The 19,241-nt window shown below is 44.0% G+C and overlaps 1 protein-coding gene across 1 annotated transcript in view; it reads left to right on the forward strand.

The window, feature by feature from the left end:
• Positions 1-19,241, forward strand: part of Rtf1 (RTF1 homolog, Paf1/RNA polymerase II complex component) — a 60,677-nt gene that overhangs the window by 37,234 nt on the left and 4,202 nt on the right. Inside the window, exons 7-16 of the mRNA XM_059261168.1 lie at positions 7,650-7,785; positions 8,500-8,677; positions 13,059-13,141; positions 14,967-15,054; positions 15,142-15,249; positions 15,784-15,861; positions 16,379-16,500; positions 16,663-16,720; positions 17,822-17,899; positions 18,667-18,762. Coding sequence (XP_059117151.1) covers positions 7,650-7,785; positions 8,500-8,677; positions 13,059-13,141; positions 14,967-15,054; positions 15,142-15,249; positions 15,784-15,861; positions 16,379-16,500; positions 16,663-16,720; positions 17,822-17,899; positions 18,667-18,762 — 1,025 coding nt within the window. The remainder of the gene's footprint in view (positions 1-7,649; positions 7,786-8,499; positions 8,678-13,058; positions 13,142-14,966; positions 15,055-15,141; positions 15,250-15,783; positions 15,862-16,378; positions 16,501-16,662; positions 16,721-17,821; positions 17,900-18,666; positions 18,763-19,241) is intronic.

Raw genomic sequence — 19,241 nt, forward strand, 5'->3', positions numbered from 1 at the left:
AAGGTATGGCCCAGATTGGAGGCAGGTCTTCCCACCTCACAGATCCAGATTAGAAGTGGATCTTCTCACTTCAAATGATCCAATTAAGCAAAAAAAAAAAAGAAAAAGAAAAAAGAAAAATCTCTCACAGGTGTGCCCAGCCATTTTTCTGTTTTAATTTCAGATGTAGTCAAGTTAACAACCAAAAATAGCCATCATAATGGGTGAGGTATTTCTTACAGAGATGTGAGTGTTCCTTCCTCGAAAAGCCATCTCCAGCAGAGATGAGGGCTTCCGTGAATAGATGGAGCAGCCCCACTCTTCTAGTCCCCCACCCCATACTCTAACCCCCCTCCCCTGCAGCCTCATGCAATTATAGCAGAGTTACATACAACAGGTGGTAGGGATCTGCTGGGATATTCTGGGGAGGGTCTTGTGACCCTCTCTCTCCACCCCTCCCTGAGGGGGGTGTACATAGTCAACAAGCCCAGCTAGGGCAATCCTTTCACAAGGGGGCTTAGCTGAACTCCCCAAGATGGCTTTTGCTTGGCTCCAAGGATAATCCTGCACAACACCCTTTTCTTTCTCTTTTCCTGCCCAAGCCATGATTGGACTAGGACTTTGTACGTCTTAGGCAAGTGTTCTGTCATTGACCACAACCTACACCTTTAGTCATTTAGGAGAGGTAGGATGCTGGGAATGGAACCTTGGAGTGCCCTAACCCCTCCTGTCTATACACTTTCTTCCTGTTTAGATTTGGAGTTAGCCATTTCTCTCTCTCTCTTTCTCTCTTTCTATGGTTTTTTGAGACAGGGTTTCTTAGTGTAACCTTGGCTGTCCTAGAACTTGCTCAGTAGACCAGGTTGGCCTTGAATTCACAGAGATTCACCTGCCTCCGCCTCCTGAGTGCTGGGATTTAAAGGCGTGCACCACCACCACCCGGCCTTAGCCATTTCTTTTAACAGACTTTTTTGCTGAGAAAGTTAGAGAGACTACTGTCTGGACAGAAGGATATTCATTCTACTGATTATTTCTTCCAATTTGGTGCCTTTTTAGCTAGGATTTTGGTTCATTTGTTTGTTTGTTATTTAAAGATCACATCAAGAAGCTAGGCATAGGGCTGAAGAGATGGCCTAGCAGTTAAGAGCACTGGCTGCTCTTCCAGGGTGTTCAGTTCACAACACCCACGTGAATTGCATACAACCATTGTAACACCACTTCCAAGGAGTCTGGTGCCCTCTTCTGGCAAGGCATGCACATGGTACATAGATATACATGTAGACAAAATAGCTATGCATATTAAATAAAATAATAATTTTTTAAAAATCAAAGAAATGATTTGGGTGTGATAGTGTACTTGGAAGGCAGAGGCAGACAGATCTCTTTGAATTCGAGGCCAACCTGGTGTACAGAGTGAGTTCCAAGATAGTCAGAGGTACACATAGAAACCCTTTCTTGAAAAAAAAAAAAAAAAAGAAAGAGAGAGAAAATCCAAGAAGCTAGGTATGGTGGCAACATACCTGTCTTTCTAACAACTTGAAAAGCTGGTGTAGGATAATGGCTTGAGCCCAGGAATTTGGAGTTTGAAACTAGGTTGGGTAACATAGCAAGACCCTTATCTCAAAATAAGAGGGAAAAAAAAAGAAAGAAAGAAAAAAAGAAAATTTCTATGTATCTCATCATACTTTTGTTTGTTTGTTTGTTTTTGTTTTTTGAGACTGGGTTTCTTTGTGTAGCTCTGTCTGTCCTGGAACTCTGTTTGTAGATCAGGTTGGCCTCGAACTCACAGAGATCCGCCTGCCTCTGCCTCCCAAGAGCTGGGAGTTTTTCTTTTTACTTTTTCTTTCTTTTTTCTTTTTTCTTTTTAAAGCAGGGTCTCTCTTTGTAGTTGTAGCTGTCCTGAAACTCACTATGTAGGCAGGCTGGCCTCAGACTCACAAGAGGTCAGCCTGCCTCTGTCTCACAAATGCTGAGATTAAAGACATATACCACCATACCCAGCTGATGTCTCTTTCTTTTGTTTGTATGAGTTTTTGATGTCATATCCCAGAAATCTTTGCCAGATCCAGTTTAGTTCACCAGTGATTTCTTCAAAGAGTTTTATAGTTTTTAGTTCTTACATTTAGGTCTTTAATCCATCTTCAGTTAATTTTAATATATGACATAAAGGGGCCAATTAATATATTTTCTTTTTTATATTGTTATTGAGTTTTCCCAACACCCATTGTTGAAGACACATTTGCCCATTTATGGTATTGTTACCCTTTAAAACAAAAAGAAAAACAAACAAAGTTGATCAAGGAATGGAGAGCTGACTCAGCACTAGGAGCACTGGCCATTCTTCTAGAGGACTTCTTCTTGATTCCTATGTCCTATATAGTGGCTCATAACCACCTGTAACTCTGGTTTTAGGGGATCCAATACCTTCTTCTGACCTCTGAGGACTGCTGCATGCATGTGATATACCTCCATATACTCAGGCACACACACCACATACACTATTCACACTACACACACTCTTTCTCTCTCTCTCTCTCACACATACACACACACACACACACACTCTCTCTCTCTCTCTCTCTCTCACACACACACACACACACACACACACACACACACTCACTCTCACTCCTCTAACAGATGGAAGCCAGAGGTTGACATCAGGTGTCCTCCTCAGTTTCTCTCTAGTTTGTTATCAAGATGGGTCTCTCGATTAATCTAGAGCTTGATACTTTGGCTCTTCAGACTAACAGGGATCTGCCTGTCTCTGTCTTCCCTATGCTGGGATTATAGGTATGTGACCCTACACCCAGTTTTGTATGTAGGGTCTGGGACCTGAGTTTGTAGGCAGAGTTTTCCTGTGCCATGGCCACTCCCAAACAATTACTCAGAAACTTAATATTAATTGTTTATGCTCAGCCAATAGCTCAGGCTTATTACTAGCTAACTCTTACTTTTTCTTTTCTTTTCTTTTTTTTTTTTTTCTTTTCGAGACAGGGTTTCTCTATGTAGCTTTGGTATCTGTCCTGGATCTCACTCTGTAGACCAGGCTGGCCTCGAACTCACAGAGATCCGCCTGGCTCTGCCTCCTGAATGCTGGTATTAAAGGCATGTGCCACCACTGCCTAGCAACTCTTACAATTTAAGTGAACCCATATTTCTTACTTATGCCTAGCCACATGGCTCGGTACCTTTGTCAGTATGCCATGCCCATCTGGTTTCTCTTTGTCTCTGCTGGTAACTCCAGACTCTGCCATTCTTTGTCCCAGCATTCTCAGTTTGGCTTTCCTGCCTAACCTTATCTTGTTCAGCTATTGGCCAGTCAGCTTCTTCATTAAACCAATCTGAGCAACAAACCTTCACAGTGTACAAAGTATTATTCCACAGCATGAACTTGGGTCTTTGTGACATTTGGTAAGTACTTTACCAGCAGAGCTATTACCACAACTCTCCCCTGTTGATTTGAGGTAAAGTTTCCTAACCCAGACCACCCTAAAAGTGCTGGGCTTATGAGCTTACATCATATCAAATTCAATTTTTTTTTTTTTTAAGTTACTCATTACAGTTTCTCCCTGTGTGGTTATTCATCAAGTAAATATTTTGTTTCATTTTGCTTTTGATGTTTAGAAATAACCTTTAAATTATTACTTTGTTTTTTGACTATATAAAATATAAAGTCCATGGTTCCAAATTTAGATCTTCTAATAAACATCAGTAGATAAAGAAGAAAAAACAAACACATACTTGGTTTCTTTTTTTCTTTATTTTATATTTATGAGTATTTTTTTTCTGCATGCATATCTGCACCTGGTGCATGCCTGGTGCCCACGGAGGTCAGAAGTGGGCATTAGATCCCCTGGATCTAGAGCTAGAGGTGGGTGTGATCTACTATGTGGGAACTGAACCAGAGTCCTGTGCAGAGCAACCAGTTCTCTTAACCACTGACCCATCTCTCCAGTCCCCAAACTTAGTTTCTTATGTGCTTATTGAACAACAATCAAGAGCAGACTTCTGTGATCTCTAGTATGAGAGTTTCTTCCACTGCAAACTAGCAACTGATTCTATACCAGATAACAACTGAGTGTCTGTGACTGAGTTCAAGTGCTGAGCGGCCACTGTCTATCCACAGGTTGAGAGCTCAGTCCTCCCATGGATGTCCAGGTTCTATTATCTGTGCTGCTGAGCTATGGACCTCATCCTGCTTCCCTTTGAATTCAGTTAATTTGCTACAATGTTGCACAGGATTCGGGCTTACTTAGGTTTATTGGTTTGTTTGTGTTTTTGTTTGAGACAAGGTCTTATATAGCTTAGTCTGGCCTAGAATTTTATGCAGTCGTAGTTGACTTTGAATTTGTAATCCTTGTGTCTCTACCTCCCGGGTGCTAGGATTATAGGTATGTACCATCAGGCCTAGTTAGATTATCCGTTTATTATAAAGGCTATTACAAAGGATTCAGCTGAAGCGATTCATAGGGTGGAACATTTTCAAGGAAAACTCCCCTTTCTTTGTGGACAGGCCACTCTCCAGGAACTTTCACTGGTTCAGCTACCCAGCTTTCCATATCCTATACTATGGAAGGTTTTTGTGTTTTGTTTTTGAGGCTTCATTACATAGGAAAGTTGAGTAAATCATTGGCCATTGGTTCTGCTTAACCTTCAGCCCCTTTCCCCCTTAGAGCCTCTCAGTCTCAGCTCTCTAATACTGCCTTGGTCTTTCCAGGGAGCACACCCTGTCCTGAAGCTACCTATGGGCTTGCAGCCACCAGTCAACTCATTAGCATACTAAAAGACACTATCACTTTGAAGATGCCATGGATTTTAGGAGTTGTGTGCCAGGAAAGGGAATGAAGATGTATTTCGTAATGTCACACAAGGTATATTAAAGGAAGTTCAGCTTCCACATCCTTCTACTTGATGCCTTGCCCCCTCCCATAGTGAGCATCACTTAAACGTTTCATATGTATGTAAATATACCAAGGGGATGGGGTACCACTCAGTTGGTAGGAGCTTTGCTAGCAATGCACAAAGCCCTGAGTTTGATCTCCAGTAAGTACTAACCAGGCATGATGGCACACCTCTAATCCTAGCATTTGGCTGGGGTAGTTGAAGCAGTAGAATTAGAAGTCTGAGATTATCATTGGCCACATGGCAAGTTCAAAGCCACTCTAAAATATATCAGACCCCTGTTTCTCTGTGTATTTATTTCCTTTCTTCTTTTTTGTAAACATAAAGACAGACTCACCTACAGTCTTCCATGAACCATCAGTAGGTAGCATACTATACATACATACATACTATACATACATAGCATACATACATACATACTATACACACTATACATACATGCATGCATACTATACATACATACTATGCACACATACATACTATACATACATACTATACATACATACTATACATCCTATACATACATACTATACATACACACATACATACATGCCTGTTTTCTTTCCTTCCTTTCTTCCTTGTAGCTGTGTTAGTTTTGTATTCTGGAGGATTTTCCTGGTTTGGGGAAATTTTTTGTTGTGGTTTAGGTTTTTTGTAATTACTAGAGAAAGAACCCGCCTACATGTATGTATCTTAGAACTTTTTTAATTGTTATTTATTTTATGTTTGTATATATGGGGGCACATATATGCCATATATGTGGAATTCAGAAGACTCTTTGGAGAGTTGGCTCACTCCTTCCACCTGTGAATTCTGGGGATCAAACTCAGGTTGTCAGGCTTGGTGGCAAGTACCTTTTGAGCTACTTCCTCAGCCTGAATGTGTTTGTTTTGAGACAAGGTCTTACTAAATTGCCCACACTGGCCCTGAATTCAGCTTTCTAAGTAGCTGAGGGTATAGACAAGTACTAACCACTACACCAGGCTCTACTTCCTTTCTTTATGTAGCTGCTAGAAGACTACCATCTTTTGTGAGTTAATTCTCTTGCCAGCCAGGGGGAGCAACAGCATTCACAAGGCAGTCTCCATCACCAAGAGGAAAAACTTCCTTAGAATAAAGCAACACTCCTTTATGTTTGCATGCTGTTCAGGACCACCTTCATGCTGAGCAGTTAAGTAGTTGAAACAGTACATGAACCAGAGGCCTGCATTGTTTGCCAGCTGGCCCTTGAAAACTCACTTTGTCACTCAGAAAGTAGGGATGTCTCTTCCTTTTTTAATTATATGTGTGTGTGGGGTCTGTGCATATGTGTGTGTGTCTGTGTGTGTGTAGTGGGGTGTCTGAGGATGCCAGAATAGGGCACTAGATCGTCTGGAACTAGAATTAGAGGTGGTTGTGAACCACCTCATATGGGTGCTGGAACTGAATCCAGGTCTTCTGGGAGAGCAGTAGGTATTCTTAATCATGAGCCATGTCTAACCCATCTCTCCTTTTTGTATGTTTTTTGACTCATTTTTCACAGCTTTAACGAAATGGAGGTGTTACGCGTGATTGAGTGGTACTCCATTTGTGGACATTGAGTTTGCTTTCATTCTTCTGCTTTTACATAGTACTGCAAACTCAAAATAAAGTTCTCCTTAAACTCTAGAAAGGTAATGATAATGGCCCAGTACGGTGATGAAAGCTAGTGATCCCACACTAAAGCAGGAGAGTTTTTTGTTTTGTTTTGTTTTGTTTTGTTTTGTTTTTGTTTTTGTTTTTTTCCTGAGAGGGTTTCTCTGTGCAACCCTGGCTGTCCTGGAACTCACTCTGTAGACCAGGCTGGCCTCAAACTCACAGAGATACACCTGGCTCTGTCTCTCGAGTGCTGGGATTAAAGGTGGTGTAGCACTACCGCCTGACCAGGAGAATTTTGAGTTCAGAGATAGCCTAGACTGCATAGTGAAATTTTATCAAGAGTCAAACAGTGCTGGTGGCATGGGTTAAGAGTGCTTGGTGCTCTTCTATCAGCCATGAGTTCAGTTCCCAGCACGTGTGTCAGGAGATTCTCAAGTGCCGTAACTCCGGCTCTAGGGGATCTGACACCTTTTGTCCTCCTTGAACACCTGCACATAATGGGTTAAAAAGAGAGAGAAAAACCCACAAGAGGTAATTAAGAGTTCTCTTCATTCTTTGCTGTCTAACTTCAAGCATCTTGAGTACAGTGAAAGACAAGGGAACCAGTAAGATGGCTCATCAGCTCAAAGGCGTTTGCCCCAAGACTGACAACCTGAGTTCAGTTCCTAGACCCCACATGATGGAGGGGGAGACCTGACTCCTGCATGTTGTCCTCTGACCTCCTCAGACATACATACATAAATGAAGTAATTGAAACCTTTTCGGAAAGATGGGGCCTGAATGTATGTATAGCTCACTGGTAGAACATTTGCCTAGCGTGGAAGAGTCCCTGGGTTCAATCTCCAGTATGTAGGGAGGGTTGGGGAAGTCAGTGTGATTGGTAACCATTTCTACCACCTTATAACAACCTCCTGACTTTTTTTTTTTTTTTTTTTAAATTGTCTGTCTGTCTGTAGGACCTGATCTTGGTGCCTGAATGTTTAACTGTGGTTTACCTCAGTTTGGCTCAGGTTATCACAGACCAGTCTAGAAGGGTAGATTGTCTGCTCAGGTCTTTTTCTGTGTTCCAGTTCTTTTCAGAGGTGAAAGATGAGTCGATTTCTTGTTTGTGGAGAGAACATAAGTGATTGTTTCCTCTTTTGTTCTAGCTGAGCTCCTTGCCAAAAAACAGCCATTGAAAACCAGTGAAGTCTACTCTGATGATGAGGAGGAGGAAGATGATGACAAGTCCAGTGAGAAATCAGACCGCTCATCCCGAACATCGTCATCTGACGAAGAAGAAGAGTAAGCTGTGTCTATTTTCATTCAGCAGGATAGGTGGGATCAAAGAGTTTATTTCGTATTAAAGGTTCCATCATTAAGGGAAGCCAAGGCAAGAGTTTGAAGCAGAAGCCAACAGAAAAATGCTGCTTATGCCTTGCTCGGTCTGGCTCTTGCCCAGCCAGCTTTCTCATATAACCCAGGACCACCTGCCCAGAGATGGCACTGCCCACAGTGGCCTGGGCCCTCCCACAGCAATCATCAGCAAGAAAATACCCCATAGACTGTGGCCACAGACCATTCTGATTAAGACAATCCCCCAATTTTGTATTCCTCTTCCCAGGTGTGTTAAGTAGACGACTAAGATTAGCTGTCCCAGGAGGGTTCTTGGAAGAGAAGCTTAGTCTAGGTGTGGGGTTGCATCTTTGGCTTGGTTCGGTATCCTGAATTCTGCATTCATTTCCCTGCCTCTGGCTCCTGGCTGCACCCCCCTGGTCCTTTTCCCTGGGCCTGGCAGATAGGAACTGACTGCATGTCACCTCACACTGGCCTTCAGCTTCTTTGCTGGAATGGAGCACCAATCTGGACAGTGCACACAACTTTAGATTAGAGTATAGTTCTTGTCTGGTCCTTTATTTCGCCTACTAAGTTGATGGAATGCTGTAAGTATTGAGAAATTGATGTCTGTCTTTCTGGTGGTTTTACAGTGAATACTAACTATTCTTTGTTTCTTCACAGGAAAGAAGAAATCCCTCCAAAATCACAGCCAGTCTCCTTACCTGAGGAATTGAATCGAGTTCGGTTATCCAGGCATAAGCTGGAACGCTGGTGTCACATGCCCTTCTTTGCTAAAACTGTCACAGGCTGTTTTGTGCGGATTGGCATTGGAAACCACAATAGCAAGCCAGTATACCGGGTTGGTATTCTTCCCTTGGACAATTCTGCATATTTTAAATTTAATGATTGTCTCTTGGGAGTGGGAGCCGCAGAACAAATCTGTTATTCCTCTGCCACCATTTGACTGTTAGTCAGCTTCCCTTATAACTAGAAAAGTAGCCCACGCCTGTAATTCCGGCACTTGGGAGGCTGGTTTGAGGATTGCTGTGAGTTGGAAGCCAGTCTGGGCTACAGAGTGAGACCCTGTCTCAGGAACAGAAGAGGCCAAGTATGGTAGCACAGACTTATAATCCTAGTACTTGAGAGACAGAGGCAGGAGAATTGCCACAAGCCAGTAGAGTATAGAGAGGAAATTCTAGGCCCACCAGTGTTATTAAGACCCCGAGGGAGGCTGAGCAGTAGTGTATGGCTTTAATCCCAACACTTGGGAGGCAGAGACAGGCAGATCTCTGAGTTCGAGGCCCCCCTGGTCTACAGAGTGAGTTCCAGGGCAGCGAGGACTACACAGAGAAACCCTGTCTTGAAAACAAAACAAAAAAAGAAAACTAAGAACAAGCCAACAGAAGCTCCCAGTGGTTTCTACCACCTCCCAATATTGTCAACCCAAAGACTAAGTTTTCAGCACATGGGCCTTTGGGGGACCTTTAGGAGCCAGACTAGCAGAAGAGGAACTGATTGTAGGAGAGTGGCTCATACAGCAGTGAGAATCATTCACAACTAACTGAAAGGTACTTGGGAGCCCAGAGAAACAGTGTGCTTGAATTGAGAATTATTTTCGGCCGGGCGGTGGTGGCGCACGCCTTTAATCCCAGCACTCGGGAGGCAGAGGCAGGCGGATCTCTGTGAGTTCGAGGCCAGCCTGGGCTACCAAGTGAGTCCCAGGAAAGGCGCAAAGCTACACAGAGAAACCCTGTCTCGAAAAACCAAAAAAAAAAAAAAAAAAAAAAAAAAAAAAGAGAGAATTATTTTCTCTTCCCCTTTCACCATGAAAGGGATAAAGGACATTCATGAGGTAGTTGTTCAGACATAGAAGTTTTGTTCATTTGAGAAATAAGTGAATGAAATTTTTCTCTGTATGAAAAGTTGCCATGTTACATACCAAGTCACCTCTAGACTTAGGGAAGAGATAAAAGGTGACTCCAATTCTCACAGCACTGTTGCTGTGGTTTGGATGCTAGAACTGAGCTGTTTTCTTTTTCTTATTTATTTCTTTTTTTTTACAGTTTTTTTTTTTTTTTTTTTTTTTTTTTTTTTTTCTCTCGAGACAGGGTTTCTCTGTGTAGCTTTGTGCCTATCCTGGAACTTACTCTGTAGCCCAGGCTGGCCTCAAACTCACAGAGATCCGCCTGCCTCTGCCTCCCAAGTGCTGGGATTAAAGGCGTGTGCCACTACCGCCCGTTCTTATTTATTTTTTAGACTAGGTTTTTTACTGTAGCTCAACACTGACCTTACAGTCCCATCCCCCTCCCTGGCCCCCCCCCACCTCCCCCCCCCCCACCTCCACCCTACTCCCTGCCAAGACAGGGTTTCTCTGTATGGCCCTGCCTGTTCTAGAACTCGCTCTGTAGACCAGGCTGGCCTCTAACTCAAGAAATCTGCCTGCCTCTGCCTCCCAAATGCTGGGACTAAAGGTGTGTATCACCATCGCCCAGCGAACTGCCCCCTACCCTTTGGAGACAAGGGTCTCACCTGTAGATTGTTGGAATTGAAAGCATGCACCACCATGCCTGGCTTGGTGAACTCTTGATTCTCTGGCCTCAGCCTCCCAAGTTATAGCCATGCTTGTCCCATTGATTGTTGTGTTTGGTTTTCCTTGTTTTCGGTTGTCATTTAATGTAGCTCTTTGCTTGTTTAAGTACTAGTAACCATGAACTCACTTCCACACTTCTCATTTGAACTATAGAAGTTACTCAGTAAGCCAGACATGGTAGCACATGGCTGTAGTACTCGCACTCAGAGACTGAGGGAGAAGGACAAACTTGGGAAGTTTGAGGTCAGCTTGGGCTCCACAGTGAGGTCAAAGGCAGCCTGAACTACATTTAAGACTGTGTATCAATTAAAAAACCAAAACAAAAAAAATTGATCTGAAGAACCAGTTTTCAGGCTGGGGAGATGGTTCATTGAGTAAAGTGCTTTTGCATAGGCAGGAGGACTTGAGTTCAGGTCCCCAGCAGCCACACAAAAGCTCGTCTTGGCCGTATACGTTACCTCTGCTGAGAGTCAAAGACAGGCAGATCCAGGAGCTCACTGGTAGTCCAGCTGGAGCGTCATTCTTCCAATTCAGTGAGAGACGTCATCTCAGAAAGTAAGGTAGAAAATGACAGAGGACACCTGACCTTCTGGTCTCCACATGAGCACAAACACGCAGGCAGGCATACCCACTCACATGCACATACATAAATTCTAAAATCTTAAAAATAATTACTTCACCAGGCTGGTGGCGCACGCCTTTAATCCCAGCACTTGGGAGGCAGAGGCAGGTGGATCTCTGAGTTTGAGGCCAGCCTGGTCTACAGAGCAAGTTCCAGGGCAGCCAGAGCTGTTACACAGAGAATCCCTGTCCCAAAATAACAACAACCAAAAAAAAAAAAAAAAAAAACTATTTCATTTATTATTACTGTGTGTAAGGTGTACATTGGAAAGGTACACGTGTGTGGTGTGTATGTAGAATTCAGAGGACCATGTTGGAGTTGGCTCTATCCTTTCACGTTCATGTGCATTCCAGGGAGGTTGTCAGGCTTGAGTCATCAAGTAGCAAGTCCCTTTACCCACTGAGCCACCTTGCCAGTCCTGCTCTATCTGTCTACCTACCTACTATCTATCTATCTATCTATCTATCTATCTGCCTGCCTATCTACCTACCTACCTACCATCATCTATCTGCCTGCCTATCTATTGGAGTCTGAGAGACTCTGGGAAGCCAGTCCTTTCTTTTCACCTTATTTTGAGGTACTGTCTTTTGTGTCTGCCATCCTGTGTACTCTAGAAGACTAGCTAGCTCATGAGCCAGATGATTCTTCTGTCGCTGTTCTCATCTCCCCATGGAAGTTCTGGGACTCCATATTTGCACCACCATATCTGGCTTGTTATGAGGGATGGGATGAGGTGAGACAGGGTTTCTCTGTGTAGCCCTGGCTGTCCTGGAACCTGCTCTGTAGACCAGGCTGGCCTCAAACTCAGAGACCCACCTGCCTCTGCCTCCAAGTGCTGGGATTAAAGGTGTGCACCCCCAGCCCAGTTCACATGTAGCTTAATATATAGGTTCTAGATATTGAACTTGGGTTATCAGGCTTTGCACTTAGTGGTTTTGCCTTCCTATCCATCTCCCTGGCCCAAACCCCCACCCCTCTCTTTTTTTTGTTTTTTTGTTTTTTTGTTGTTTTTTTTTTTTTGAGACAGATTTTCTCTGTATAGCCCTGGCTGTCCTGGAACTTGATCCATAGATCAAGCTGGCCTGGAACTCAGAGATCTGCCTGCCTTTGCCTCCTTAGTGCTGGGATTAAAGGTGTGTCCCACTGCTGCCCAGCCCAAGCTTTTCTTAAAACAAACACACACACACACACACACACACACACACACACACACACACACACACAAAATGTAGTTGAGTGCTAGAGGCCTGGATTGGGTGCTTGGGAAACAGCCAGGAGGCTCAGTTGAGCCTGAGTTCAAGAACAGCCTGGCCAACATAGTGAAACCCTGTCTCATTTTAAAAAAAAAAAAAAAAAAAAAAAAAAAAAAAAAAAAGCAGGGAGGGGCTTTGGGGAGTGGCTCAGTGAGTGAGAACATTGATCACCAGGCCTAACCACCTGAATTCAACCCCCAGAACCCACATGGTGGAAAGAGAGAACCCACTCTGTGGGTTGTCATCTGAGCTCCACATATGTCTTGGCAAGAACATTCATCTTGTTCTCATCTCCAGAATGGGGGGTGAGATGGTTTAGTTCACAAAGACACTTGTCACCAAACCTGACGCTGAGGTTGATCCCTGGACCAGCGCAGGAGGAGAGAACTGATTCTCACAAGTCATCTTCTGGCCTTCTGTGACCTGCACGTGTGCACACACACAGAATAAATGAGTAGAGTAAATTTTGTTTTTGTTTTCAGGGATGGGATGCTGGGAATGTCAGTCACTTACCTAGCATGTTCACCACTCAACAATGAAAGAAGAAAAAGAGCTGACCTCTGACGTTTTTGTAATGGGCCTCCAGACTAATTTGCCTTTTCTCCTGCCTTGCTTACCCTGAGGATAAGGCTCAGCAGCCTTAGCCATCTGAATTCTAAGCATGAGACAGGCCCTGTGGGCTCCTCTTTCACAGTTCTGTGTTTGGATAGAGACAAAAGAATGGTGTGGAAAGTTCTGGAAGAGGCTTTTTACTGCTATCTGTTTTTTTTCTTAGGTGGCTGAGATCACAGGTGTTGTGGAAACTGCCAAAGTTTACCAGCTGGGTGGTACCAGAACAAACAAAGGGCTGCAGCTACGGTAAGAGGCCCTTCCTGAGGCAGGCATGAAGACAGACCCCTGTAATCCCAGTACTCCAGTGACAGAATCAGGAGAATCACTGCAAGGTCAAGGCCAGCTTGGCGTACGTGGTGAACTCCAGGCCACCTGGAGTTAGTTACCTAATGAAATACATCCTTCCTCACATTCTTCCCGTCTTTTCTGAGACAAGGTCTTGCTGTATAACCCAAGCTGGATAATGCTGCCTCAGCCTTCCAAGGGTTGGGATAACTGTGTCACCACGGCCTGTTTTAAGAGTTCCTTCTGCGGCATGTCACCACGGCCTGTTTTAAGAGTTCCTTCTGCGGCAGCATTAGCTGCCTTTGCAGACAGACTGCTTCTCGGCCTGCCATTGCCTCCAATATGATGTTTGTAACATTGAGCACTAAGTATGGTCCCCACAATGCACAGAGGAAAGCTTGGGTCTGTGTTTCCTAGAAGGTAGCAAGGATGCAATATGTTGGGGTGTACAGAAGAACAGTAACGGGGTCCATGAGACCCCCACCCCCGCCAGAGCCAGGGATGTTTTCTGTGAGGTCAGGAAGCTTGCTTCCTTCTGGTCCTGGCTCTCAACTAGCCTCACCTTTGCCAAGTAAGGTCAGCTTTCTAGACTTACTTTTCTCTTCAGTGAAATGGCAATGTCATTGACTTGGCACACATTTACTGAATCTCTACTCTGTCCGTGGCGCTATTCTTGACATTAGGAAAAAGGTGATGTCAAATACACAAATCCCTGCCCCTTCCCTCATGAACCCTAAGAATTCTAAAGACCCCCCATATCAGAAGGTGTAACAGAAGTTTGCCAGGATCATGTAGCAGATAGCAAGTAACAGATATGGCTGTCCCCTTGCCCATTTCCTGTCACCACATTCTTTCCATTCCCCTCCCAAATCCTCATCCACATCCTCCCTGGTTTGTTTGAAAAGAGTTTGGGGGCGGGCAAAATGGCTCAGAGGATAAAGGTACTTGCCACCAAGATGATGACCTGAGTTCAGTCCTGGAACCCATGTGGGAGGAGGGAACTGACTCTTGCAAATTGTTCTCTGTGGCGCTTGCAGTTGTAAGCACATGCACGTACACATGCGCACGCACACATGCACATGGACACAGATCTAATAGTTTTGTTTTAATAAGAGCTGTTTGAGGGATTGCTGCTTTTAGAGAGCTTGGGTTTAGTTTCCAGCACCCACATGGTGGCTCATGACCACCTATAACTATTTCTGGCCTCCCCAGGCACAGACATAGATACTTGTGGACAGATACACATATACATTAAAAAAATTTTTTTTTATATATTTAAAAAAGTTTGTTGTTTTTTGTTTTGTTTTGTTTTTTTAAGAAGAAGAAATCAAAAAGAGCTTGTTGGGCTAGTGTCCAGAGAAATCTCTAAGAGTATGGTATGGCATTGAGTCCCCAAACTTTGCCAAGCAATGGTCAGTAGAAACACTGCTCTTCAGTTCATCCCAGGAACTGTGCAGAGTGCATACTGATGCTTCCTGATGGGCTCTGAGGGTTTATGATGAACAGACTTCTGAAGCACTTGCTAGGCCTCCTTGGTTTCTACTGTTAGTTTTGTAAGCTAAGTCCTGGCTACCTGTATAAACGACCCCTGGTAGATTCATTTTGTGCCTGGGCTTAGTAGGTCTAGTTGGTGCTTTCGTGGTAGTTTTTATGTCTCCTTGGCAATTCAGAGGGTAGCCAGGATTAAGGCCCACAGACACAGGTAGTATACACAGTCTGATAGGGTTGCTTAGCTCATTACAGTCAATGTGTACATTCTCTGAGATGTTGTCTCTCTTTCGTGTAGGCATGGCAATGACCAACGAGTGTTCCGCCTGGAGTTTGTGTCAAACCAAGAATTCACAGAAAGTGAATTCATGAAGTGGAAGGAAGCAGTAAGTAACTAGACTGCTGACAGCTGTTTGTGAACGTGTTCTTTCCTAAAGCCCTCACTGACAGCTTTCTTATCACATTTGGTACAGATGTTTTCTGCTGGCATGCAGTTGCCCACTCTAGATGAAATCAATAAAAAGGAATTATCTATAAAAGATGCTCTCAATTATAAATTCAATGATCAGGACATTGAGGAGGTAAGAAACCTGAATCCCAGGGCCTGGGTTGTTTAAGACCAGATTAGAGAAGATCTATCTTGTCTTGACATTTTCTGTGATATGTGAAATTAATTAAAGGGTTGCTTATTATTGCTACCTCATAATTTATACTTCATCAAACCTTCCCTATACATTCTCATCTACAATGAGACTACATAGACTCAAGTCTATTAGGATGTGTATTCCCCTAGGCTTGATTCTTCTAGAACTTCCTTTCTCCAAAATATTTTGGTCAAATTCTTGGATCTCTGTTCTCTTGGACAGTGGCTAGCCTTACAATACCAGGCCTTTGTTCTGCTGCTGTTTATGGATGCCTGCTCCTTTAGACTGTCCCAGAAGAATCTCTGTAACCCCGGAAACAGCACAGTGTCCCTTGGAATGAGTTTTCTCCCCCCTCTGGGGAGTGGCACTGCTTTAGGATGAGCAGTCCCCTTTAACTACAGCTTACCTCCATGGGCTCGCTTACAAAAGTAGTTTAGGAATACCTCACTGCTGGTGTCTCCTCTGCTACAGATCGTAAAAGAGAAAGAAAGGTTCAGAAAAGCTCCACCAAACTATGCCATGAAGAAGACTCAGCTGCTAAAGGAGAAGGTAGGACTTAAGCTTGAACCCCTGTGCCTGTCATGTTAAGATGGAGAAATCACACTCATGTCCGTTCTCTGCCCCAAGTCAGGGATAGCAGGATTGGGGGACCATGGTGGGCCCTGGGATAAGCAAAACAGGGTGTTCCTTGCTGTCAGTGCAGTTGATCTTTTCCTAGTCCTATGTCTGCTTTACTGTGAACCCCACTCTGGCAGGTGGTTTCCATTCCATCCATCGAGATAGGATGGACCTGGTTATGGAAGTTGGGCCATGTGGGCCTATTTTCTAAGGTTAATTAATGGTGCATCATTCCTGTCTGGGCTCACAGAGCCCGGTAACTAATGGGAAGGTGGGTGTTCTACTGTTAGGAACAAAAAGACACCTTGACTTTGTCAAGTACTTTTGTCGCTATTTCTTCACATTTCCTCTCATTGGTTCATCGTGTGGGGTGCCTTACCTGTGCTGTATGAGCTATTTAATAGAGAGCCAGCAGCAGCCAAGAGCTCACATGTCTCTCTGTGTGCAGGCCATGGCTGAGGACCTGGGAGATCAGGACAAAGCTAAACAAATCCAAGACCAGCTAAATGAGCTGGAGGAGCGGGCAGAAGCCCTGGACCGCCAGCGAACCAAGAACATATCTGCAATCAGGTGTGTTAGTGGTCCTGTTTTGGTAAGGACCCTGGCCTTGGCCGGCCTGTAGTCTTGTACATTCAGTGCTGCACAGACCCCACAGATCTCTGGGGTGCCGAGGTGCCAAGCTGCCCCACCCCTCTCACAGCCCACTGACTGACGACGCCTCTTACTTTGTAGCTACATCAACCAGCGGAATCGGGAGTGGAACATTGTGGAGTCTGAGAAGGCTCTGGTGGTGAGTTTTAAACTGAAAAAACTCTAGTAAAATGGTAGGAATTCCAGCATGATGGCACACACCTGTAATACCAGCACTTGGGAGGTGGCAGCAGGAGGGTCAGTAGTTCAAGGCCAGCCTCAGCTGCTTATTGTCCAAAGCCAGTCTGGGTTATATAAGACTCTGTTTCAAAAAAGTAAAATTAGGACTAGTGAGATGGCTTAGCAGGTAAAAATGCTTGCCATGCAAGCTTGGTGCCCTGAGTTCAAGCCCTAGAACCCACATAGAGGTGGAAGAACCAACTCTACAGAGTTGTCCTTTGACCCCCACACAGACAGTCATGGCAGGTATGTGCCTCCCCACAGATAACAAAAGAATTTAGGTTAAACAAAAAATTTTTTTGTATATTATCCATGTGTGGTTTTAAATTATTGAAATGATATACTTTAACATGCATTCACTCTGCTTCATATGTGCCCCTAGCATTTTTAATGTATGATACAAACTAACGGTTTTCTGGCCTGTTCTGCCCTTACATTCATTTTTATCTTTGTCATTGGTGCTTCTGTATCTATTTTGTTGGGTTGGGGGGTTTGGTTCTTACTCCTGTGTCTAATTTGTTAGTTGGGTGGGTGGAGTTGGTTCTTGCTCCTGTATCTGTTCTGCTGGGGGAGGTTTGGTTCTTGGGCCTGTATCTGTTGGGGAGGGGGGGTGTTATTCCTGTATCTGTTCTGTTGGGGGAGGGTTGTTACTCCTGTACCTGTTCTGCTGGGGGAGGTTTGGTTCTTGCTCCTGTACCTGTTCTGCTGGGGGAGGTTTGGTTCTTGCTCCTGTATCTGTTCTGCTGGGGGAGGTTTGGTTCTTGCTCCTGTACCTGTTCTGTTGGGACTTGGTTGTTGCTCCAGCATCTGTTCTGTTGTTGGGGGTTGTTTTGTTTTTGTTCCTATTCTGCAGCTCAGCCTTGAACCCAGGCCTTATGTGTGCTAGGCAAGTGCTTTATCACTGAAAGGACAGACAGCTTTTGATTTTTTTCCTAGTTCCTTGCAAAGATGTTATTTATAATGTAAGCTTAGGACAAAAGAGAGGAGGAGGAGGAGATCTAATGCATATTTTCTGTTTTAGGCTGAAAGTCACAACATGAAAAACCAGCAGATGGATCCCTTTACTAGGAGGCAGTGCAAACCCACCATCGTGTCCAATGTGAGTGCCTGAAGAGGACGTTTTTAGTTGGGACCTAGATTCTAGGACATAAAATGAATTCCATTAGGAAATTAATAAAGAAGTTAAAAATAATGTTTTTCTAGCTGGGATTTGCTTGCCTTGAGCTTGGGTCTGGATTCTTCCTTTTTTATCTTGCTATAGGGCATACAGGTAGTGAAAACCTGGGAGTTAACCCTCTGTATCAGGGTGCACTGAAAATGTGCAGCAGATGTTAACATAGAAAGAGTCCCTGATCCACAGTGCTTGCCACTAGAAACATCCCAGAGCTTGGGCATATTTAAACTTGGAAATATTTGCAGTCTATATAGAGATAAATCTTGGGGATGAGACCCAGGTCTACAGAAGAAATGCATTTGTTTCAAATGTGTGTATATATCACCTGAAGGTAACTTTTAACCATACCTTTAGTACCTGTTTTTGACAATAAATGAGATCAGATGTGGAATTTTCCACACATGGCACCATGATGGTGCATAAAATTTTAGATATTGAAGCATTATGAGTTTTGGATTTTCATACTAGAGGGTGCACAGCCTGTATATGTTGGTTAGTATGGGGACCTAGATGGGCTGTTTTGATGGTTTTAATTGTGCTTTTCTGCAGCTGACTTGAGGGAAACTCCACTGAGCTGCTAATGGATGCCCAGTAGTACTTGTGATGTTAGTAGGAGTAAATGGGACAGAATTTGGCATGGGACTCTGAATGTTAAGTAGTCTTTAAAATAGTTTATGTATTTTCTCTCCCAGTCCAGAGACCCAGCTGTTCAGGCTGCCATTTTGGCCCAGCTAAATGCAAAATACGGTTCTGGAGTATTACCAGATGCTCCAAAGGAAATGAGCAAGGCAAGTATAGTACCTCCCTGCAGCTGTGGAGCTAGGCTGCTGGCTAGGACCTCAGAGGCCACCTTCTTTGTGTAGGCCTGCTGTTCGTGTAGGGAGGAACGTGGGTTGGACTTGTGGGCCTTTCTTCAGCTACTTACAAGTGTACTCACTGGTACTGAATTGTCTTCGATTCTAAACTACTGCTTACTGAGGCCTTGACTGTGTTCAGGCCACCGACTTTGTGGACTTCTGCAGCACGTTTCCTCAGAGAGAAAACAGTGTCCTGTGGCTCTTACAGGGTGATTAGAAGAAACAGGTGACAAGCAAGGATCAGACAGTTGTAAGTGTAAAGGCAAAAATGGTAATCCAGGAGAGGCTCATTTCTTTAGTTGTTTGTTTTGTTTCTTTTTTCCCTGAAACATCTTACTGTGGCCTTGGCTGGGCTTGAACTTGCAGAGACCCTTCTGCCTCTGCATCCTCCGAGTGCTGAGATTACAGAT

Source organism: Peromyscus eremicus, chromosome 4 (genome assembly GCF_949786415.1).
Source record: "Peromyscus eremicus chromosome 4, PerEre_H2_v1, whole genome shotgun sequence".
Lineage (NCBI taxonomy): Eukaryota > Metazoa > Chordata > Mammalia > Rodentia > Cricetidae > Peromyscus > Peromyscus eremicus.